At 44.6% G+C, this 25,270-nt stretch overlaps 1 protein-coding gene across 4 annotated transcripts in view; it reads right to left on the reverse strand.

The window, feature by feature from the left end:
• GRIN2B (glutamate ionotropic receptor NMDA type subunit 2B) overlaps positions 1 to 25,270 on the reverse strand; it is a 207,382-nt gene that overhangs the window by 59,914 nt on the left and 122,198 nt on the right. For all 4 annotated transcript variants that reach the window (XM_054277109.1, XM_054277118.1, XM_054277126.1 and 1 more), the window contains one exon: positions 18,198 to 18,312. In XM_054277109.1, coding sequence (XP_054133084.1) covers positions 18,198 to 18,312 — 115 coding nt within the window. The remainder of the gene's footprint in view (positions 1 to 18,197; positions 18,313 to 25,270) is intronic.

Genomic DNA, 25,270 nt, shown 5'->3' on the forward strand with positions numbered 1-25,270 from the left:
CCCTTGATCTGTCTTCACCATGAAGTTAAGTGGCAGAGACGTTGGACTGAAGGCGATGTTTAGGATTTAACATGTCCTTTCAAGAAGTACCTCTCTCTACCACCTCTTTCTCTCTCCACAGTTTAATTTCAGCTGCCATTTCTCAAAACACATCTTCCTCAGCAGTCAGGAGAATTGGCTCCTGTGTTCAGGGGAGGGGTGGAAAATTGTCACAAGGACAGCTCCACCCCTTCTCCCTTGGCTCTCTTGGGGAGTTTGTGCACAGATTTAAGAACGAACTAGTCCATACCACATGCCATCCATCAAAGGATGCAGGGCTACTACAAGAAGGGCCCAGAACAATCAAACATCACCCTTTCAGAGGCAACTGCCACCTTACAGTGTTGCATTAAAAACTGCTGCGGTAAAACAGGTACTAAGAAAATAACATCTGCCCACAGCCACAAGCCAGAAGATCACTGGTAGTCAGCATGAGACAGAGAATTACAAGATGTCAAAATTTTCCTCTTCTCAAGTAAACTAATTTGTTGGGAATGGTGATACAGAGGAAATTCTCATTCTGGGACAATAAATATTGAACAAATTTATCCCAGAAATACGCCCCTTTGTAAACTATACTGTCAAAAGACTGAGAATGGAAATCAAAGCAAATAAAATTGTGTCTTCTTCAGGGGGATTTAGAAAAAAATATCATCACAGACAGTTTTAGTGAAATGCAGCAAAACCCTTTAGGGGTTTGCACTGAATGTGGCAAACTGCAAGAGGTAAGGGACACTTTCTCCAGAAGAGAAGCCAGAAAAAGAAGGACAAGTAGTTTATTAGCCAACAAGGATGCTCCAGGCACCACAGATGTAAGATTGGCCAAACCTTGTAAGATCATTAGCTTTATTTACTTCCCATTCTGTATTGTGAATTATTTCAATCTCTCCAAGTGCAGTAGCAATAAAATTGAAAAACATCCATGGAAACACTTCCAATTAACACAAGGTCAGAAAAATTACATTAGAGGCCTCCACAGCCCATAAAGAAGAAAAACATCTCAGAAACAGCCTCAGCAAGCAGGCAGGCAGTGCAACTTGTCATAAAGGTCAGCAACCTTTTGCCTGTGTTTTACCAAGAGCACGGAAGAAAGCACCAGTGTCTAACACCCTGTGTGAGTACCACAGCACCTGTAAGCTACATGCACAAACCTGATTTCAATCCAGGCTGAAAGATAAACCTATAAAATACTGAGCATGCAAAGACACAGAGGGCTCTGAAGAACAGATTCAGTACCTTCAGTTGCACCAGAAACACAAAACAAATTCGATCTACCCCTGAAAAAGACGTACTGTGGGGTCAGTGTATGAGCACTACTCAGTGAAATATCTCTAATCTCACTATGACTTTGGCACAGGCTCCTATACACCCAGTAGCCAGAGAAATAGTGACTGCAGTGAGAAGGGAACAAAACACAACAAGTAAAATCAAAAAAATATGTTTTTAAACAGCTGTGGTGCTATGTCTTGTCTGCATGTCCAACACAAAATAGATGGGACACCCTGGTACCAGGAGATCACCCATTCAGTCTCATTTCATGGGCAAATTGGAACACTGTCTAGTGCTTTTCTGAGTTCTTGTGGCCTCTTCCAGTCAAGTCTGAGCCTTGAAAACTACCAAAACCAGATGCTGCTCACACTCACATGGAGGTCTTATTCCCCAGACCAACCACCCTTGTAGAGATAAGCAATTACCTTAAACTACCCTGAAGTGAACAGAACGGAGGTGTTAATGAAAACCTTGTGTCTGACTCAGCAACTGGATCATGGTAATTACAACCTTCACAGCTCCCCTGTTCCCAAACCTAAGCTGAAACAGGTGAAGAAAAAATCAGAGATCTACTTCTGCACAGGCAACTCAGAAACTACCTTCACCTGCAAGGAAACTCTCTGACAGGCAGGGAGAAAAAGAGAGAGGTCATCTACTTTGGAAGCTAGATGTTTGCAGTATCTCTCAGAGTTTCTCACAGAAGGCTGGTAACCCGTCTCCTTCTCTTTCTACAGAGGCCATGGTGATGTCAGAAAATCCTTGAAGTCAGCTCCAGTTTCCACTGCTGTCAGTGCTGTGCTGCAGGTAGATTGTTGACTGCCCACGTGGCAGTCAGTATTCAGTTCACTGCTCTGCAAAGTGCTGCAGAAACAGATGACCAGTAACTGCAAAATTTCAAGCAGAAATAACCTTGGCTTAGTCTCTTCCCCAAGATACACATTTGTAATCAAGGATGCAGTCAATTTTCTTTCAACACAGATCTCATGAGAGTCCTTTATTTTAAACCTTCCCACCTCTTCCCTCTTTTCTTGGCTATCTTCCTTTTCTGACTTTGCTGAGTTCTCCACGACAATCCTGTCCAGCACTGTCTGAAGGGACAATGTTGGGAGAATGTGAAAAGACTTCCTCACCATGTGCATCTCACATTAAGAACCAGGCAAGAACTGCTGTCCCAGCCTACCAGCAGACAGAGATTGTGCTTGTGCCCCAGAAAGAGGGGCTGGGTCAGGAACTGCAGTACCATTTTTACAGCATCAATATAGCTCAGAATAGTCTGGTTTGCAGCAACAGAAGTGGGAGAGAGCAGAAGGCAACAAGGAAAAGACACATACTTTGCATGGCACTGTAGAGGATGGTGTCTGGGTGGTCTGTGAGAGAGGCCTCTCAAGAACACAACACCTCTTTTTTGCTTTAATTTTTAGGAACCCTCTTGCAAAGTTGTGATGCTGTCTAAATATTTATCACTCATTCTTGCATCTCCTTCCAATAACTTCTGTATGCTTCCTGCCACACAGCTGTGCCCGTGTTCACCATACCCTTCAGAAGCCCTCAACAGGGTTCACAGCTTCGAATTTGGCCAGGATCACAGAATGGCTTGAGTTGGAAGAGACCTTGAAGATCCTCCAGTCCCAAACCCCCTGCCATGGGCAGGGACACCTTTCACTAGACCAGGTTTCTCAAAGCTGTCCTTGAACACTTTCAGTTCAAGGATCTCAGCCTTGAACTGATTTCCATCCCTAGCTTTTTCCTCAGAAACCAAGGTTTGGTTATTCCATCAGCATCGGCACAACTTTGCATTTATCATTGCAGAACTTTCTGGAGCAGAGAGAGATGATAATTTCCTCTGAAGGAGGTACAGTGGCTAAAAGTATGTTCTTTTTTTAATACCAGAATCATCTGGTTCGTGTTTCTGGCTTCCTGAAGCACACAAAAATATCCATTTGAATAGAAATGAGAGGAGGTCCCTGACTTCTGCTGCTAAAAATTTCAGAATAGTAGTCAAAAATCTGAGATAAAAAACAAAACAAAAAAAAAAGTCCCATTTGTAGCCATAAGGGACTCAAGAGTGTCACTTTTCAATCTTTCAGACTTCTCAAAAAAGTTAGGATATCCCAATGAAAATAAGCACTTCAAAAAAATTGAAATACTAATTTTCAACCAAAAAAACTTTCAGAAGTTTTTCTGCAAGTAGATTCAATACAAGTTGCTTTAGGCCAGACTAACTCAAATAGATGTGTTTGCACACACAGGCCTCTTTTCCAGGGCCTGCACTTAAGCATTGTAACAAATCAGCATCAACAGCTCTTCAGGTTACATATCCCTGTGACAAAGCCCCAGTGAGCAGGTCAGACAAACCAGAGCTTCTTCCAGGATAACAGCCACACTTCCATAATATGAATATCTTCATTATATCCCTTTTGGTCCATTTCTCTACAAGAAATCGTACTTAACATTTTGCCTTCATGGGATAATTTACCAGCAGAACCAATACTAATTGAGAAGTCCTCAGCTTGAAGTCTCTCCCTGACCTTCTATCATCCCTTTAGAAAACCTCCACTGCCTTCCACTTCAACTTTGCACATCTGTACTTATCTCAGGGACAGCAGCTGAGGTGGGACAGAGCACCCAGCACAAGGGCAGAAAGCATGGGATTCATCTTCACCTTGCATCCTTTTTTATCCACTTTGGCCCTGGATGCGTAGCAAGCCACGTCAAATAGCGACCTGCCATCATTCTCCTGCTGCTGGCTCTGCAGAAAGGTTCAACAGTCCTCAAGGCCCCTCTCCATTCTGATGCCAGAACTGCCATCCAAATTCTGGTTTTGCCCACTGCTCCCCACTTCTCTCTCCATGGTTCTCCCTGTGCCCTTCACATGTGCCACTTTGTCTCTGAGGGCTTCTCCTGAACCATCTTCTGACCTTCCCACAGGCCCACCCATGTGAGCCTCTTCTGAAGTGTCCCCTGCAGTGCCCTTTCTGCTGCAGCAGCCCTGAGGGAATGTGAACCCTTCCTGGGGATGGGCCATCCCAGCAGCCAGCCCTGTGCTGCCAGAGGAGTCTGTGGGCACACACAGCTTATCCAGGACATGGGAATGTAATGCCAATAGAGCAACAGCACCTGTGAAGCAGAGAGGAGACCCACAGGACCCACACTCATCCTAACTGAGCCTGTTTGAGGCTGGAATTTCAGGCTCTCTCTGTGGCAGAGGAAGCAAAAGTGCTTTTGAGCAGGGCTGACCTTTAGGCACTTTGAACTGCCGACTGGAAGAGTCAGTCTTGTGACTGGTCACAGGTCCAACCCCATAAATTTCCATTTCCTTTCTCCTGGGATCCCAAGCTCTGAGCCTGCTCAGGAGCACTGGTGTCAAGCAGCACCCCAGGTACCAGCAAGGCTTTGTGCTAAGCTCCCCCTGACCTGTGAGACAGTGCTTGGAGGTCCTGCTTTCCTCAGCGGCCTTCATCATCCACATCCTCTACCTACTCCTGCAGGCACTACACAAAAAAGGCAAAGGCTCCTTTTCTGGAGCAGGACTTGAAAATGCCCAATCTTTTGCTCACATTTCCTTCATTTCAGATGCCAATTGAAATCACGGGGAACTTTTTTCCTCCCTTACCTACCCCTTTCACTGCCCTCTGTCAGAATTATTCAGCTCCCTGAAGCATGACCAGATACACTATGTAGGAAAGATATGGCAGAAGAAATTAAATAGTATTGTTAGGTATCTATAATTACCCCAAGTAATTTTTTTCCACAGTGCAGCAATTTGAAATCTCTCACAGCACTCTCTTTGGAAAGCAGATGTTGACCATGTCAGCTGTGTGCTAAGAATGCATTTTCATGAGTTGCATTTCTTGGAATTTGCAAAGTGATGGTGGTGGCAGAGGGGGATGATCCTGGAAAATTCCACCCGTGCAGGCACAAAGCAGGCAGTGCAGAGACCTGCCAGCCTCCTCAGGGTATCAGGGCCTTCTCAGCCCTCTCTCTCTCTGACATGGCACCAACTGGGCCTGCCCCTGTCAAGCAAAGGAAATTTCTTGTACATTCCTGCCCATAGGAAGGCAGGCAGGGCTGCTGGGGGAAGAGCACATCTGGGAGAGGGAGGGTTTCTCCTGGGAGGGGGGAGATTTGTGCTGCTCTCCTTCTAGAGAAACACAAACAGACATGGAACAACGAAAATAAAAAATTTGGTGTATATCTCTGCTGTCAGCTCCTCTCCATCTCTCTCCCATGTGGTCTGTCCTGTCCCATAGTCAACAGTTACAGCAACCAGGCTCCCAGCACGTCCATCAGACTACTGTTCTGTATCTTCTAAAAGAACCCACGCCTCCCTGGTACTACATTTAAATGCACTTTTGCTCTACCCTCTGCCTCCCATTGCTCTTTAATTACATTCACTTGGACTGTCATAAAGAAGTCTTTCATTTTCTCATTGAATATTTCCTTCAAACACTTGCAGAAAATTATCATACTCCCTATCTAGCAAAAATATATATTTGGGGAAAATCTACCCTCTGGAACCAGGCAAAGGTCCAGTGAGACACAGGTGAGCCAGAGAAAATAGGTTTTAACTAAAGTTCAAGTAACATTGCACAATAAACCCTGGGAATTCTTCTGAGTGTTTATTTGAGATAGGGGACTTCTTAATGGAGGAAGTTCCTAGTGCCAATTTCACTAGACTGTACTCTTTTAATCCTTATTTATTTATAAGACTGTGTCTCTATTAGTCCCAGGCTGGAGCAAGGTGTCTGAGCAATGAGCAGGAAAATTTATACACACACAGAACTTATTCTGGACCCAAACAGGAGACAGAGCATGGAGAGGACAAACATTCAAATAGACACAGGGAGTTCTCCATAGGTCTGTTCCTCAGCCTTTCCAAAAACTGAAACCTCGAACAGCAGTAACCTGTAAGAAAAGGAACAGGGCATGAACCTGGTGGAAACTACAAATGCAGGCTGATCCATACACACAGGACAAGCTCTAGGAAAGCAGCTGTCCACAGGTAGCCCCTGTCAAAGGCGAAAAAAGCTACAGAAATGAGATGCTGCCATAATCCCAGCAGTCTTTACAAAGCAAACATAATTTAATGCAGCAATACAAAGAACTCTGGCCTCGGTGAAAATGAGCACACATCTAAGAAGAAAAGCAAATAGTTCCCACTTCTAAAAAAGAACAAAAGTAAAGCACTCGCTGAAAGAAGTGACCTGAGCAATCTGAATTCTTAAAAGACCCAGATGATGCTTAGAGCAAACAGTTAACTCAGTGTGCTGATCTCCAGCAGCAGACTGCAAAATGGACTTTCTGTTACTTCCAGATCTCCCAGCTTGGATGGTGAGACTCGGATGGTGAGATTGTTGTACGACGCTGTTTAGACTGGAAAACTTGCAGCATGTCTCTGCTATCCAGTGCTGCACCCAATATAAGTTGATTTGCCAGCAAAGACTATTTCCTCTAAAGAAACACATGATTAAATAAACCAGGATGGATCTGAAGGGAGAACAATAAGATGTCCAACACCTCTTAGCATTTACATTTCACTCTGCAGTTTCTCCAGTCACATAAGTGCCCACACTTCATGCTTCACCACTGACTAAAATGGTGCTCTGATGAAGCTGTGCAAAAAAAGATTTTTCAAAGCAAGATACAAACAATTGAAAAAAATTAAAAATTAAAGATATTACTTTGATCTAAACCCAGGTACTTCTTCCATCTAAACCCAGGCTTGTTTGCTTTTTAGAATTTTCCACTACCCAAACTCAGTCATTCAACACACACAAAAAAAAATCATGTTCTTTATCAGACATGAATAATAAAAGTGATGAAAATTTGGATCGAAACACAGATCTGCAGAGACACTTCATGTACTCACTAGCAACAAAGTATCAATTTAAAAAATAAAATAAACTGTAAAATCCCAGTCCCAAAGGATAGACCTCTCTCATGAGAGGTCTGAGTCAGGCTGAAATGATTTGAATACAGTTTTCACACTGCCTGTATCTGCCCTCACTCTTTGCCTGACAAGGCTCTGGGCTCTGGGGGAAGGTGCTGCTATTTCCTCCTCCACATCACCTTTGTGAATGGTACCTAAAGGCTTTTGTGAGTCTACAAGAAAACACCAAGATGTCCATTTTCATTTACAGCATTAAAACTTCAAAATAAATCCTCAATATCTGGTCAAAATTAATATTTTCATTGATCCTGAACTATGTTTTTTTGAGAACACTCATTTGTTCTTCTAGCCATATTTCTGAGACTTGGACATTATCATCTGGAAAGAGAAGGACACAGGCCTTATCACTCCTCTTATTTAATGATCCATGTCATTTTCCCCACAAACAGATTTTGTGGGCAAAGTTGGCCAGAATCTAACTTAAAATTCCTCGCCTTCTTCTGTTTGAGACTCCTGTTCCTTACCTTACATGGTTGTGCAGCGCTATTTTGCATCATTAAACAGCCTAACCCCATTCCACCACACAAGCAGCTGAATGTTACTCATAGTGAAATGTTGTCTCTATGTTAATTTTGCAAAGTGCTTGGGATCCTTCTCGAAGGAAGGAACAATAGCAATGTAAGTCATTATCGTGTATGGGAACTGAGGAAATAAACCTAAGGGGAACAAGCACCAGAAGCTGCCACACAAAATGCAGACCAATCTGAAAGCTTAAAGGGGAACAAGAAAACGGCTGTCAAAAAGCCTCTCAGGCTTGGCGTGGTGGGAGACATTGCAGCATGCAGCTAGCCCAGCAGAAGGAAATTAAATAAGACTGTCAAACTGCTGACTCAGCAGAAGACGGCACAACTCCCAGCACATTTTAGAATTCAACACAGGTCAGTAAATGCCAGGTCCTTTCACAAGGAAGGAAGGCCAAAGGATGGTGACAGAAACTCAGACACCACTGCAAGGCAAGGCAAGAGTCAGAGCCGGGTTCTAACATTACCAAAGGCAGTCTGAAAAAAATTACAGACTCGGGGAAAACACAGTTCAGGCACAGGGAAAACAAAGGATGCTGAACCTATTGTATGTTCAAATCAATGACACTGAGCGCATGCCAGAGCTCATGAGCAGCGAGAGTAACTCAAGCACAGAGTAGTTCCAGGGATAACCACAGCTTTAATGCTGAAAAACCTTTGAAAAACAGCAGAGAAGTTTACACGTAACAGTGCGGAGAAGATCACAAGGGAACAGACCGTCCTGGTCTAGTAAAGAACATCGTCAAGATGCAGTTCAGCATCAAGCCAAGTCAAGCACATACAACCAGGGTTCAAACACAAAACAAGGAGCATGTGAGAACAAGCATGGGAACACTGAACCAACACCAGAGGAGAAAAGCAAATCAAGGCAAAGACACAACAAACAAGCTATTTCTTAATGTCAGAACCATTTCATATTAGGAAAACTTTATTTCAAATTAATTCAGAAGCAAATGTGGCCAGACTTTTACTGCAGGAAAATCAAACTGCCAAAAATCTTACGAAAACAAATAGAGAAGCACAGGAGGAGGAAGAGAAAGAAAAAGGCAAAAGAAAGAAAAACATAGGGTCCTACGAATATGCAGCACTTCCCTTCTCTCAAGCCCCACGGAAGGAAAACAGAGCCTCCAGTTAATAACATTCAGATAATGTAAAAATAGAAAAAGCAAAGGATTCACAGGCCAAGCAAAGATGTCGTTGACATGAGACAGTTTCAAGCAAATGCAACTGAACAGATGAAAACACACCCTTAGGCACTGGGGGCACGTTCACTCACTGTGAGTCTCCTTCAGCTGCAGCTCTGCTAGTTCTTTCTCCAGACTCCGTTTGGTTGGCTGCTAGCTTTCTGTGCCCTCATCTCTTCATGCATTTCAAACCTTAAAGCTGCCTAAACTGCCATGCTTTCTTCAGCTGCCTTTTCATGGCACAGGAAAAGGCAGCTGAAGAAAGCAACAGGAAATAAACTTTCTCTTCCAATGGCACTGTGTGGCTCCTCAGTGCTACAGACTCCCTGAAGTGATTTCCAGTAGATGACTGGGCACAAAGCAAGGGAAAGTGAAAGTGGCTATGCTGTGCATCTATCCAGGACTGAAGGATACGTGACCTGTTCACGTCACTCCTGAGCGGAGTACAGATGAAGTAATTACTTATAAATAGTCACAGAGTCACAGAATCTTAGAATATCCTCAGTTGGAAAGGACCCACAGGGATCACTGAAGTCCAGCTTCTGGCCCTGGACAGGACCAGGATCCCAAGAATCACACCATATACCTGAGAACATTGTCCAAATACGTCTTGAACTGTGGCAGCCTTGGTGCTGTGATCACTTCCCTGGGGAGCCTGTTCCAGTGACCAAACACCCATTGGGTGAAGAACCTCTTCCTAATATATAGCTTAAACCTCCCCTGGCACAGCTTCATGCCATTTCCTTGCATCCTGTCACTGGCCACAGCGAAAAGAGATCAGTGTCTGCCTGGCCACTTGCCCTTCTGAGGAGCAGCTGCACTTGATGATCCTTGTGGGTCCCTTCCAACTCTGAATGTTCTGTGACTCTGTGAAGCTGTGAATTCTGTGAGACTGCAGTGAGGTCTCTGCTCAGTCTCCTCTTCCCCAGGCTGAACAAGCCAAGTGACCTCAGCCACTTCAGTCAGCTCACTTTTACATGGAATTTGGGGAAAAATCACTCCTGTGTTCAAACTGAAATTAGGGACAATATCGAATCATCATCCCTGGTCTGGGTTTTTTGGGGGGTTTGGGATTTTTTGAGGATGTTATAGACTCATCAGGCATGATGATAGGATGGATCCTTGATACTGTGCTGTGATAGGAATATGTAATTACTGTATCCATACCTGAAAGCTCATCTTCCCATAGCAAATCAGCTATCTCCTGCATTAAGATATGGATATTTACTTTCAACATGCTGAGATGAAACATTCCCACAATCAATGAAATGCTGGAACACAGACACGCAGCAGCATCTGATGTGCCATAAAAATCTCCAAGCTGCTGGCAAGCAGGAGGATTTCAACCAGAAGCAATGTGGCTCTGGCACTAGCACATCAGCCCTGTACTGGGAGTTTGTGCTACATTGCAAGATGTGGCCTTACTAGAGGTGTTTTGGTTCTCTGTAAAGTTAGGATTATCAGATATTAAGATAGACTGGAAAATTTCCAGCAGCATTTTTGAGCTGTTGCACCTTCTCAGCAGCACTCTCCAATCACCTTTGCTGCTTTTCCGTCTGCCCTTCGCACTCTCAATGAGGCTCCCATAAGCCTGCACAAAGCCAGTTATAATTCTCTGCTGCCTATCAAAGCCTTCACAAGAGTTAGGCAGTTGGTGTGTAGAGCCTGCTGCCTACCGTGCTGACGAATGTTGTCTGATTGTTCCCTTGTACTCCCCCGTTGGTCCATCTGTACCCATCTGCTACCTTTGTCTTGTAATTAAAGTGTAACCACTTTGGGGTAGGAGCCACCTTGTTTGTTAGTGCTCACTCAGCTCCCTGCAGAGCAGAGTCCCGGGTCCATAACTGGGTGCTGGGGACAGCAGTGATGATGTGCAAGAGGCGCACATACACTGGAAAAAGGTTACAGCGGCACTTCTCACTTGGTGGCATGAACAACTCAGCTGAGAGAGAGCTCCAGACAAGAGTTCTCATGCAGAATACAATGGGGGTGAGGGCAGTCTTCTCTTGTGGCTGGATGTTGTCATCACACGTCGTTATTAGTACACCAAGCACAATCCTCCAGGATCCTCTGTCCAAGGAGCTAGGCTGGCAACCCCAGTAAAGGTCAGATGGCTGCTATCACCCTCATCAGCTACACCAGCAGAGAAATGGTAGGAGGCATTCTAACTACAGCCTGGGCTTAATAAAGATCTCTAGATATTCCAATATCTGATTTGCATAAGAGGACAAGGTCTTTCCAAGAAGCTGTCATTGTTTCAATGTAAGAATTCCCTCCAGTAGCAAGGGAGTAGGGTCTGGTGGAGAAGAGCCAGAATATTTTTCTGCAGGCTCATGAATCATACAAATAGACTCCAAAATTCAAGCAAAGTCAGGAACTGCTTCAGCAAGAGGCAAAGAAAGCAGACAGCTCATAATGACATAACACACAGTGGTTAGGAAGAGACACCCAATATGTTCTCTTTGGTCAGAGCTAAACCAGCTTATTATTGCAGCATGCAGAAATCCAGCAAAGACACAGTTTGACCAGCATGTCTGCAAGATTTACATAGAAGGCTTTTTCAGAAAGATTGTTCTGATCATCCTCTGCTAAGGAAGGCTTTGTGTGGCACTGGAATCTGTCCTTCTCCTCAGGAATCGGTGAAAGATTAACATGGCCATAATTAGCCACAAATACATACAGTTAGATCCTGGGCAACTGTGAGAAGTCAGGCCAGATCCTGGCAGTGGATGCAGCATAGGTGCACAAATAAAGCCATCTGGTTGTCTGATTGAATCAGGGTCATAAACAGACCCATCAGATGTGACCTAGATCAGGTATCTAAGGGACACTCGCTTGGGAGTGGGATATCCATAAAATATGTATTCTTTGATGCAAGTCTGCTGTCTAATGAGAAGTAAGGCATTCAGCAAATTACGGTCTCTTAGAGACATGTCCAGAAAGAACACTTTAAAAATAAGAGGGGGAAATGCACGTACAGACTCCCATTCTAATTTCTACCATATGTGCTTGAATGCAGAACAGTCCCTCTGCCCTAAGAGAAGCCATATCCTTCTAAAAACTGGTTCTGTGGGAACAGAATCAGTCTTTTACTCTGAGTAGGTTTAAACAAACTTCTATGCCATTTATCCCCAGGGACAATGAGTCATAAATCCCCATGTACACAGCGAAATTAGCAAAACAAGACTGATCGGCAAAAACAATCCAATCTTGTCTCACTGTAAAAGGAGTTGGTGGAACAAAAAATAATTTCCTCCCTGGACACACAGGCGAGATGCCAGAACTCCACATACAGAGCAGAACCTGACCAAAGGCAGTAACTTCTACCCCATGGAGACAAGCATACATTTGCAAGGCTTGCCTAGGCGGGCACCAGACAACATGAGGAAGAAACTGTCTCAAAACATCTAGTTATCTTTCCAAAGGCAGGGGAGGGCCTTCAGAGAAAACTTAGATTTGTACAGCTGAAGTTTTCACCTCAAAACCCTTCATTCTTGTTCCTTTGCTATTTTTAAAGAGCCTTCTTTAAGGAGGCTTTTATTCTCTAGGAAAGTGAAATTTAAAAAAAAAAATCGAAGTCCTTCCTTCTGCTAAGCAATGTAATAGATAGGATAACATGATTCATATTGATTCTTCACGGAGTGGTCAGTACCACATGGACTGTTACTAAAAGCCAAGAATACTGATCGTATTTTCAGTCATCTCCCCTGTTATTTCTGCCACTGGGACATTGAAGCACACAGAGAGATGACAGTGAATGTTTCTTTTAATGCACAGTAAGAGATCAGGCCTGAAGGCTGTATCATCATCAAATGCTACAGCCTCTTCAGCGTCTCTGTGGCGTTCATCAGCTCCCCAAAGGTGCAGACTTCAGGAGGTGACAAGTGCCTCCGTAAGAGCTTTTGTTCACAGACAAGCACAATAGCCTTTACCTGCCGACTGCCTGCTCGTACAAAAGGTTCGTGGTGGAAGCTTGAAGAAATTATGTCCTCACTGGATCATGCTTGAAGTTTCTGCTGATCAGCTTGTCCATAACCCAGGTTGCCTCTCCTATGAAATAAGCTGCTTTTTGTGAGACACTCTTCAGGTTTGTCTTGCTCATCTAATCACAGAAATGTAGGCTGGCAGAGAACCACAAGAGATCACTTACTGCATCCACCAGCTCGGAGGCAGGACAAAATAGACTGAGAGCCTGCACTGTTGGATATTTTTCTCTATATACTCCAGCAAATGAACCTCTACCAGCAAATGAGCCTCACCATGTCTCACCATGCCAATAATTAGACAGCTCCCTACAAATCTAACTGAAATCTTTCTGCTTGACAATTTAGCAAGACAACTTTTTCTTTCTCCCTACTGGGGCATGAAAAGCAGGTGACTAGTATGTCCTTTTTTCAGCAATCATTTAGGTGTCCAAAAATGTATCTTGTTCTCTTTCCTCATACTTTTAGATAAAGGAAATCTTCATTTTTCATTTTTCTTTTCTAAATCCTTCTTTCCTTTCTGTATCTCTGTCCCACATCCCAGGGGAACTCTTCCCAGGCATGGATGGGCATAATGGTGCTCTGTCCCAGGCTGAAGACAGGGTCACAGAAGTTCACAAACTCATCTTATGCAGACTGTGATCGAGGTTGAACACATCTCTGGAAAATCCACGTGGCAGAGAGTAGTGGCACTGTTTTCCACCCTGCTGCATCATTAGGAAGTCCTGGAAGTCTACAGTCACCGAGGCAGTTGAGAGGATGTCACAGCAAATGGCCCCGTCCCCAGGGAGCACTAATGTGTGCAATGGTGTAAGGGTACAGGCTAGGAGCAGCCTGCCCATGAATTTGTAATCATGGTCACACCAATGGCTACAGGAAGCAGAACAGAACCTGCTGGAGTTGAAGAGTTCAAAAGTCAAGTGCTGATAATTATAGCACCAGCAGCAGGCAAACATTTTATCTGCTGAGTGGGGTGAAGGTTGATAGGGGCAGAGGATTGATACATGCAGCAAGGAAAATGCATCTTTTAACAGAAGGTTCCCATCTGTCCTCTAAGATGGCTTGTAGTGGCACCCTGACCAAAACCATCACCTGGGGCTTTGCTTGTCCAGACAGGAAGAGGAGTGAATGGGGCATGCATGGTAAGAGATGGAGGGAGCTTGTGAATCAAAGGGTCTGTGGGGTGGCACAAGAACCTGGTGTCAGGTGCCTCATGGAAAGATGCTCTGAATCCCCAGTGACACACCCAAGAGAAGAGGCTGAGCACAAACTAGCGATAGAAGTGATGCCAAACTCGCTAGTAATTAAAGTAGAGAAGGAATCTGAAAGAGGGCCCCAAAGTTCATAACATTTCTGTCACCTCCAGGTTTGCTGGGGGAAAGTGAGGAAGCAGATGGGGAGATCTGGGAGCTAATGGGACAGGACTTTTGGCAGGGAGCTAGTGGGATAGGACTCAGCAGAGAAGGAGGATGTAAGGAAGAGCTGGAGATAGCAGCACTTGCTAACTTTCACAGAGGGATCATGAACCCAGAATTGAGTCCTCATCATATGTGGGATCATAAGAGAGCAGAAAAAAAAGGCAAATTGTGAAAAAAAATACTGGGTGAAATCTCTTCCCACACAAAATATCAGAACCCACTGACACAAAACCTAGAGCAGTACTGACCCTCTGGCTCACTTTGCAAGACATCTGGCCCCCACTCATCACTGCACTGAGGCATGGTCCTTCATGGGGCATAAGAGTAGACATCCTTCACCACCTCCATCTGCATCCCTGCCCCTCTATGATAAATATAACAGGGGCATCTAGGCACCCTAAACACATCTAGGCTATCTGGCCAGTGAAGCAAAGAGCTTCACTAACCTGCTGATGAACAGGTAGTGTGGAAAGGCATGCAGTGTTCTGCCCCCAAGGAGCAGAGTACAGAGAAGTGAATGAAATTCAGCACATTTGCTTATCATGATGAACCATTACTCATGGTTAAGACAAGCAGGAGAGCCCAAGTTACTGCCCCCTTGCAGAAAGTGGATTTTCTTCTTGCTCTTTCATGACTGTCAGCCCTACAAGGCTTCAGTTTGTATGAAGCACTCTTGAGGAGATTTATCATCATCATCAGAGTCTGGGGGCAGCTGCAGCTCCTCTGGAAAATTAATTCCTGTTCTGAAATAACTGGTGAGGTTGTGAAGATATTTATTGGAAAAAAAATCAAAATCGCAAAAGATTTCACAGACCTGAAATCCTGAAACAGTTCAGTCACTGTCTGGATCTTTGCTGCTCAGAAAATGGAAGACTTCACACCTATTTTAAAACACATCTTTTTATATATACTCCATGAGACATACCCTCAAAATCCATTTGCCATCTTTCAAGAATCAAATATGCCAAGCTGTACAGAGCTGCAAGCTGTGTTACTAAATCCAGAGGAGACTAACAGAAATGATCAGAAGACCAGGAAACATGACCTACCAAGAGGGACTGAACAAATTCTTGTTTAACCTACACCAGAGGTGACTGGGAGACAACATGATAGAAGACTTCAAACCTACATGGGGACAATAAGAAGTGGTAGAGAACAAACAATTCCCTATGTCCATTAGGCAGACACGAAGTATTCATGGGCTTAAATTGCAGCCAGGGAAATCTAGGTTAGACATTAGGAAAACTTAGCAGGGTAAGGAGAAAGAAGCCATAGAAGAGATTGACTTGGGATTTCATGGGGTCTGTAGCATTGAAGGTCTCTCAGAACAGGTGAGGCAAGCATCTGTCAGGAGTAATTTCAGTCTAGTTAAACCCTCTCTTGGGGCACAGGGAGGGACTAGTTGACCTCTTGATGTTCCTTCCAGGCATAGCATCTGATTATAGATGTGTGTATTTAAAGACTGAGCTACAGTGAATGCAACTGGACCAAATCAGTGTTTCCCACTCAGCCTCTCATCTCATGTCTCCTACTGCCTGTTTGCCGAAAAGTTCCCAGGATGAAGCACCTTGCTCTTTACATAAAATTAGTGAGAATTTGGATAATGTTCCAAAGCACTACAAAGGTATTGGAATTATGGGCTAAAAATATATTAATAATTTCTTGTATTGTGGCATTGCCTGGAAGCTGCTGTTAAGGGCCAACAGTTTGTGTTGCTTGATTCTTTGCAAACATGGAACAAAACTATGATCATTGTTGCAAAGATCTCTGCTTCACATTTTTATTTTTATGTTTGAATTTCTGCTGAATGGAAAAAAAAAATTAAGAAAAAGAGCATGAGGTTCCAGGCATGAAAGGTTGTATCTGTGATCAGAACACGCTGGAGATTACTTCAGTGTCTTCCAGAAAGAGCCTGCCAGCATAAAATTCAACCAGTTCAGAGTTTTATTATAATAATCTGATCCTCTCTGAGGAAGACACCCATTTCAAGATAAAACATTTGTGCCCAGGAAGCACTATGCGTTTTTCTTACCACTAATACCACAGCTCATCATAGCCTCATTTCAGTCCAGTCCCAGCTCCTATGAAGTTAAGGACTGTTTTGGTTTAATGGATGCCAAGTAGTCCTCACAGACAGCAGGGCTCAAGAAGGTCACAGATCTAACCCAACACTCTTGATAACCCTTCTACTAATTGTCTGGTTCAACTGAGAGACCACAAATTCACTCCCAGAGAGTGAACAACCCTTCTTACCACTGACAGAAGCCACCAAGCCTTCACTGAGGGTGTGACACGTGAAGCATGTGACAGGCAAGATAAAAACAGGACTGTATTTAGCTGTGCCTCCCCAGAGACTGCAAAGCATTCTAGCAACAGATTCCCACAGCCAGGCCTGCTAATAACCCCTAGGAGGATTCAAGCTGCTGCTGCTTCATTTTCCTTCTCTGATGATGGAATTTTCCCCCATGAGAACAAATGTGGTGCCAGCTAGGAACAAATCCTCCTGGACTTTTGCTGGTAAGCTTAAATGAAGTTGAGTGACAGACCGAGCCTGATGTGAGCTCTCTACAGCCTGAGCTTTGCATGTGCACAATCTGTGCAGTTTCTGGACAGCCTGCATTCAGCTATGGCCAAGAGCTGCCCACACATGCTATGCCATGCCCTTTGTTTCCTCACACTCCTGGCCCACTGAGACCTCTTCTGTCTGTCCCAGAACACACACCCTCATCTGGTCTGAACAGTGCCAAGACCAGGAGGTAGACAGGTCATCCTGGAAACCAGGCACAAGCTGAGGGCTTTCACCTTCTTGGCAAATTCCTGCAAGTACTGGGAGACCCCAGTGACTGCCAGGCACCAATGTGATTCTTCTTGTCTCATTCACTTAGCACTTCTCCTGACAGCTCCCCATTTCATTCTCATTTCCCCATTAATTTCTTCCTCACTTTCACCAAGCAAGTCACTTGCAAGTCCATACAGAGAACAAGCAGGCAAGGAGAAAAAGTTTTTTGTGCACAGTGGGACAAAAGGGCATTTTTCTAAGCCAAACGCATGATTATATACAGACCTGCTTCATATCTATCGAGCATTCTGATGAATTCTCCTTCCTTTGCTCTTTTCTCACACCCAAAACTTTTTTTATATCTGTGTTTCTTAGCCCTTAAACTACCCCCTCTGCTTCAACAGAAACCGTTTGGGAATACTTGTTCAGAACCTGGACCACTGACATCTACGTGGGAGGTGAAATGAACCAAAACTTCCCACTAACTCAGAAATTCACACCATTTCTAAAATGGTGCTTTGGGTTACATGCAAATTATTCCCAAATATGCAAATCTGGATCTTTGAACAACTCAATATGATCTCACGTTCACCATCCCACTTAATGCACCATCCCACTGCAAGGGACACTGGTCAGATACATCGAGCACAGTTAATACTGGCATAAATTACTAAGTGTGGCTGTAGCTCAATCGCAGTCACTTAATGTACAGAACTTCACTGCCACCAAACCATACAGAGAAATATTTTCTGTCTCAGCCATTGAAACTCATGGCACAGAGGAGGTATCTTCTCTGAAAGGCTGGAAAACCTACATTCAGAGATAACAGAAAGGAAGCTGATGAATTTTTTATGCACGCTAATGGAAGACTGTAATGGCATCCTGCATGGAGAAGACAGCAGCCTGGGCAGTGGAGATACCAGTGGTCCAGGATACAAGAAGCAGATTGACAGCCCTTGATAAGAAGTACAGAAAGGTGGGGAGGATTATTTGCCTGGAGCCTTCCCCCTTCTTCTTCTCTGACACAGATGGAGAATAATCAAACATATCCTACCCTCTCCCACTTCCTCTCCTTGGTCAAAAGGATGATGACCAGCTTGGGATGCATCTGGTATCCGTCCTCACTGAACGACAAATTCCTGCCTTCAAAGGTGACATTGATCAGGTACCTGTGGGAGAGAGAAGAGAGAAAGGAGAACATTAGTGCTTGGAAACCAAATCCAAAAGGAGACCCTGCCTCCCCTCTTCAGCTCACATCAGGAGGGTAGAAGCCCAGTGTAAAACAATGGAAAATCTTAGAGGAAGGGAGTTAGAAAAACAGGACAATTAGTCCAGAAATCGGGACAATCAGGCAAGGCAGGGCAATTGGCCCCATTTTGTGACTGGGATAGGGAACTGATGTACTGTGTTGGCTCTCAATGAATTCCTAAAAACATATCTAAAAGTCACACACACATGTATGCCCACAGTCCCTGGTTTTCCCTTGCCTCAAAGGGCAGAGGGATCCTTAGCAATCAGCTGTGCAAACACACTGCACAGCCTACACTTCACTCACTCTCCAAAGGGGATTTTGCACGCCACTTGAGGACAGCGATGGGCGACAGGTGAAGCAGTGGGGACAGCCTCCCCCCAGCCCAAATACCGAGGCAATGACTCGGGAAGCAGTGGAGACCAGAGGAAGGAGCAGCACACCTGCAAGAAGCTCCATCCCTATCAGAGCCAGCACACCTCATGGGGCCCAGAGGGATCCTGTGAAGGAGCTTAGGAATAGGGATAAGGATGTTGAAAGAGCCCAGTGAAAGTCTTTTTTCCTAGGGACAGAGTCCAGCCTTACACCCAGTAAAATCAAGCTAAAGGGTGATCAGCCCTGCAGCCAACATCAGCAATTCTCTCTGTCTGGAAAGGCCCCATCACTCCTGCAGAAGGCACTCCCTGTTGGGGCATTTCATGTCAGCTGTACAAATGGACAGTTAAACAGTCCAGGCTTCAATCTCATTTATCCTAAAGCCTCCTTACCCAGCTCTGGCAATAGGGAAGGCCTTTAAGTGGACTGAGATTACAGCTACACTCATTTCAAGGCCTTGCTGCACATTGAGAGCATGTTAAAGGGGTGTTGCTGTAAATAAGAATCAGGTCTACTGTTTTCTTAACTGTCAGACCATCTAGAAATACACTGTAGGGAAGAGGAGGTAAATACACATTTCACAGTTCAGTGGTTTATATGACATCACCATGGCACTCTGACAGTTTACCCTGTTCATGTATTTCACTTCAATTCACAATCCTGTTGCATGAAGTAGATTTTACCTTTGTAAATCTGCTCTGGCACCAGTAGCATCACATCGCCGTGAGAGGCAGAGGTGACCAAGCTGCCTGCAGGGCTGGCCCCTGGACTCTGCACTCCCCTACTTTGCACAGTTCTATAAATTACAAGAGCAACATTTCTATTACAGACACGAGAGGTTTTCTATTCTATTACACCATGACATCAGGAAACATTTCCTAATATTCAGCTTCAATTTGTCCCTTATGAACTCAATTTGAACCAATTTCAAGAAAATAAATAAGAGGGGAAAAAAACCTCTTCTTTCAGTGGGTTCATGCTTTCCTACGATCTGCACACAGGGACCTCCCTGCGAATCTAACGAAATCAGTGTATCAGGGAAACTTCTTCAAACAAATGAAAAAGGCAGGGTGTGTTTTTTTTTTAATTTTAGTTTCTTCCTTTTTCAAACTTTTTTGTTTTAACTCCATTAATCAACCAAACTCATCTATTCACTCCCCATTGCCAAGTGCAATCAGCAATTATGTTTATTTCTAAAGGAAATTCCACACTTGCTCCATGTTATGACCTTCAAGGGACGTGTTCAGCATTGGAAACATGGCCATAAGGGAGCCCAGCATGAAACATCTGCAACAGGACAATTTTCAAAGGCAGACTATGGGTTATTTTCCAAAAACCAAAGCCATTTGGAACACAAACATTGAGTGAACCCCAAAACATCCTCCACCTGGAAAATCTTAGCCATAAGATAAGATTTATGCTTAAAACATAAAACATTCCATGTCAGGACCACACATGCTCTTTTTCTGGCTTTTTTTTTCTCCCCCAGCTGTGTGAATTGTTCTGGTACTCAGGAATGCCAGGCACGGATCATTGCCAGGTATGTGCACCCTACAAGACCTAATTAATGCTCTGGTGGTGGTGGGAGGGATCTTCCAGTGGACCCAGACTACAACTTCATGACTTCTCTGCACTGGCCACCAGAGTAAAGACAGAGAAAGGCTGCAAGAAGATGAGGATGCCATTAGCCTGAGTTGGGAGTTGCAGCTTTATATGTCAGTAATTAGTAAGCAATGCCAACATCTAATTAAACAAACACCAATATTAAACCGTTCTCAGCCCTCTTTCTTCTTACACCCAAGAACGATTCCACTACAGGAATCTCCCTAGCACAGCTTGACAAGAAGAGTTCACAGAAATCAGCAACAGATATGAGACAAGAGGGTGTCATTTATGCTCATTTTCACTGGAAAGATTAGAACCTCTAATAATAATCAAGGCGGGATCATCAACAACTTCAATCCTTGGAGCTGCCTTGAGATTTACACTTAAAGCAGCACTAAAATCCCTTGCTTCACACCTTAATGACTGAAATTAGTCTCCAAATTTGGCAATATAACTCTTCAGAATGTTGTCTCTCCAACCCATTAGCAATATGTTTACAAAAGTTTGCAGGAGAAGTGCAGAAGAAGTGGCATCCCCCCCCAACTTTCCCTGCTCTCCTGTACCTATGCTTCCAGCTAAGGCAGGCATGCAGGGCGAGAGCAGCTCGCAGGGAGCTGCAGGGCTTGCCTGGCTGCACTGAGCCTGTGTGACAAAGCATCAGGGCTTGAAGGACTCCCAGGCAGGCCGAGTCAGCAGCATGCTGCAAGGCAGCCACACTCGAGTGGCTTTGCCCTCCACCATCACTGCAGCAGCAGTCCCCCCCTGGGCAGCACTGCTGCTCTGCTACACCAGCACCACTGCTGCCTGCTCTGGCCAGGGGCATCTGGTTCCTCCCTGCAGCCTACACACACTCCAGTCCCTAAGCAGGCAGGCAGGGGGCTGAGAGCCTCCCTGACATGTCTGAACTGAGCCACCAGATGTAACGGGGGCACAACATGAGGGCAAGCAGGTTGTGCATGCAGGGGACATAAACCAGGAGGAAACCGTGCCTGTAAAAATTTTAATCCCTGCAGGTTTGGCACACACACACCAAGAAAGAGAAAGGGGGCACGGTGGGGGCTGACACATGCAATTTAATTTAATTTGCTAGAACCACCTTTCAGCAAAGGATTTTGCTTATGTGGCAGCTTCTAGAACTACTTGATGCAAGCAGAGAAGGGTTGAGCCCTTTGCCAGCCCAGCGGCAATGCAGCGGATGCAATGCCCAGACTCAGATGGGTGAGAGCAAAACATCCTCAGCCTGTGGAAACAGGCTGACCCCGTGAGCCCTGTGGTATGGAAAGCAGGCAGGAGCAAAGGGACATGCCCTTGGGCACAAAGCAAATTAAACCCAGGGGGACCTAAGCCCCATGCTGGGCTCTGAGGTAACATCACCCATCCTGGACATAAATCTGTCAGCCCTGCAAGTTAAAGGAGAGTGTTTTAAAGCATAGCTAATAGAGCATTAAAACCACATCAGATGGCCAATTTAGGACCAGCAGAGAGATGATGGCATTTTAAATGGTTTCAGCCATGATGGAGAAAGCCTGGAGAGGCAGATGGTGGGCACAGGGGGCTTGAGGGAACACAGAAAGGGTGCTAACCATATTTTTTCTGCCCCAGAGACAGGTGTGAAGGAGACACAGTTAAAATCAGCACTTGCCTCTCCTACTTCTGCCTCCAGTGTCTTGCCTGGAATCAGCTCCTCCTAAGCCTGCTGACTGGAGGGGCAAATTTGGACATTGCATCGGTTCACTGTCACATTCCCTGCCTCACACGTGTGCAGCACACACAAACACACACCCTCCCCTGCGTCCTGTCAGTGCTGGTTATGCTTCAGTGAGACAAGCAGTCTGTCTGAAATGGCGTGATTATCCTTCCATCGATCGCTTCCCTGAATAAGACAGACCATATAAATAAAACAGCCTCTCCACAGTCAGCACTGGGGAGTCATCTCTGCAGCCCAGCACACGAGGGAAAAACAAGGTGTAGGTGGAGGGTGGGGAAGGAAAATCTGTGGGATACCTTTTACCTTTGCAGGGTAAAAGGCAGGTGGAATGTGATGCAGGATAAAGGGATAGGGATGCACACTACCATCATCCTGTCTGGAATCTCACTGTAATGGGGGAAACACTGAGGCCAATCATAACAGCAGTGAGATGAAAGCAGTGAAAGGCCTTTACTCCACAGAATCTGCATGGTGAAATAGCCTTTTTTTCCCCCTAGAGACAGTGTTAAAAATTCACTAGTCTGAGGTATTAGGGAACAGACCCACTTCACGACCAGGAAGGAGCAAAAAAGCAAAAGCATGTTACTGCATTTTAGTAGAAGTGCCCACTGCTCCAAACCACATTCCCTCTCTCAGCACCAGCAAGACCAACCTAGCCTTGCCTGATGCAAACAACCAGGGCAGAGAACATCAATCCAGCCCTGCAGCAGGGTCCTGCCCATCCCTCATGCCTGCCCCTGAACAAGGATGGACAGACAAAAAGATAGGCAGACCCAAAGGACAGGGGAAAGGGAGTCTAGGACCGGTATATTGATCTACAAATGGGAATTCTCACCTTCAAGGGGCAAGTGATTGACAGATAAAAGACTTAACCAGCACTAACTATGCTGTTAATGCCTTCATCAGAGTGACTGAAGTAATGTTGACTTTTTTAATGAGAAAACTACAACTGATCCCTTTCACTTCTGATTTACACCTCCATTCTCCAAACCGATGGAAGGCTTAAAATAATACAGATATTATTTCTCTATACCATTGTTCAAAATTTCCGGGGCTGACTGTGCCTCAGAGCACAGCCAACTCAGACACCAGAGCCATCCAGACCCGGCTGTGCATGGATGAGTTCTCCTGAGGTAAGACAGGCTCCACAGGATATCAAACCCAATTGTTCACCCCAAAAAAAGGCAAAAACAGGCTTTGCCTGGGCCTTTGATCAAATTTCACCATGGAATCTGTTCTGAAAATCCTGATCCTGGCTGAGCCTTTCAGAGGTTCTCTCATTGCTCACTGCCCTGCACTGTCCCTCACACAGCTGCGCTGTCAGTGGCTCACAGAGCTGTGAAAGGTGGGCACATCTGGCTGTATCTGTGTAACATCTGTCTGGTGTCAGGTACAATTTACAGCAAAAGGATTCCATGCAAAGGGCATGAGTGCAGCTGATTTTATGTAACAAGAGGCTATTATGAAGAACAAAACCAAAACAAATTAGAAAAAAAAACCAGAAGCAACCATTGATTAGGAAAATTAAATCTTAAGGGAATGATATTTCACTCTTCTGTATTTATTTCTTTCTCTTTCACTGTCAGTGGTACCACTGAATATGGGGAGATGCACTGTAAGAAAGAAAGAGTAGAAAAGAATGCTACCAAATTCCAAATTGTACAGGCATCCTGCACCAGAAGATCTGCCCAGACTACAACCTAAATTACTTCTGGGAATCAGTCTGACCAGTAGCCTTAGGGAAATGCCTAGAGCTCAAGATTGTTTTCATTAAACAAAAAGATTCAGAGATCATCTAGATTAGGAAATATGCCTCAGGCTAAAAGATAACAGAGATGTAAGAGATTAATTTGGTTTGTCTCTGCTGTCCACACCTTTTTAGAAGACAAGAGGGCAGCTACTGGGCTGCAATAAATCAATGATATTCATCTGACATCAATGGAGTGATACTGGTCAATCCACTGAGACTGGCCCCTCACCTCTAGGAAGATTAATTTTTTTGGTGTTTGATCCTGACCTCTGAAATAACCATTTCTGGTGGAAGACAAATTTCTACTGAACTATCCTTTCTCCAACATTTTTAGCAAAATTGCTTTGAAAACAATGTGTATGTGTGCCGAGACTTCCAAGTGAAAGCTCCTATGTACAGTGGAAGGATGAATCTTCTACATCAATCCCTCTCTTAATCTAAAAAAAAAAAATTGTGCTTCCACTTTGTTTCCCATTTCCTCTATTTATCTACCACAAATTTGTCATTTCACAAAGACTCTGAGATGACAGCTCCTGGGGACTGAGAATATATCTATCCTTGGAGGATGCAGGGAGCCACAGCAATGGCAGGGCTGCTTTCCTACACGCTTTGCTTGATCCTAATGAGACGGGACCATTCCTGAGAACGAGAAGCAAAGCTCACTTTCCACAGCATGTGCAGCCCCCAGCCTCCCTCCTGAGAACGTAAGGGGAAACTCATCATTGCCCCACAGGGCTCTCTGCCTCACAGACAGGTATCCATCGGGAAGCAGACAGGGCAGGGGAGTCACTGATTTACCCCTCCAAAGGGAACACGGGTTCCAACCTGGGGCTCACAGGACAGCAATGACACCTGGGTGGAAGGCTGCTGGTGTGAGCTTCAGAGTTTTCACAATACATTTTTCCTCTGCCTACATACAGTCATCCAGGACCCAATCTCCCATTTGTTTATCATCCTATGCAGTCACTAATGGGGAAAGAGGGGCCATTCAGGCCTAGTGGCATTTCTCACTCCCTCTGCCAGGGTGCTGATGACAGTCCCAAAGCCAGACTGCTTGTGACTTGTAGGATAAAGTCACACACAATATACAATATGATGAGGTAACCTGTTCATGGGAAGAAGAGCAAGATAAATCTTGATTTTGCCCTGTGTGCTATGCTGGTCACAGCAAAATCTTGAAATTTCAACTAAAACCAGTTTTTTATCACAGGCATCCTGACTAACTTTTTTTCACAAATTCCAGGGCCGTGAAAAATTACCTGGCAAAACCAGTTTTTAAATGGGATAAGAATGTGGCCACAATATTTTCTCATGAAGAGGTCAACATTTTGTTAGAAAGAAAAAGAAACATAAGATCTGAAAACTGTAGTAATTTTGGACAGAAGATGAAGTTTCCGGTATCATCATGCTCCCACACAGTCTGGTCTGTTGTGTGACACC

This window comes from Melozone crissalis, unplaced genomic scaffold, assembly GCF_028551555.1.
Source record: "Melozone crissalis strain CALT ecotype California unplaced genomic scaffold, PUWL_Pcris_2 ptg000004l_1, whole genome shotgun sequence".
Taxonomy (NCBI): Eukaryota; Metazoa; Chordata; class Aves; order Passeriformes; family Passerellidae; genus Melozone; species Melozone crissalis.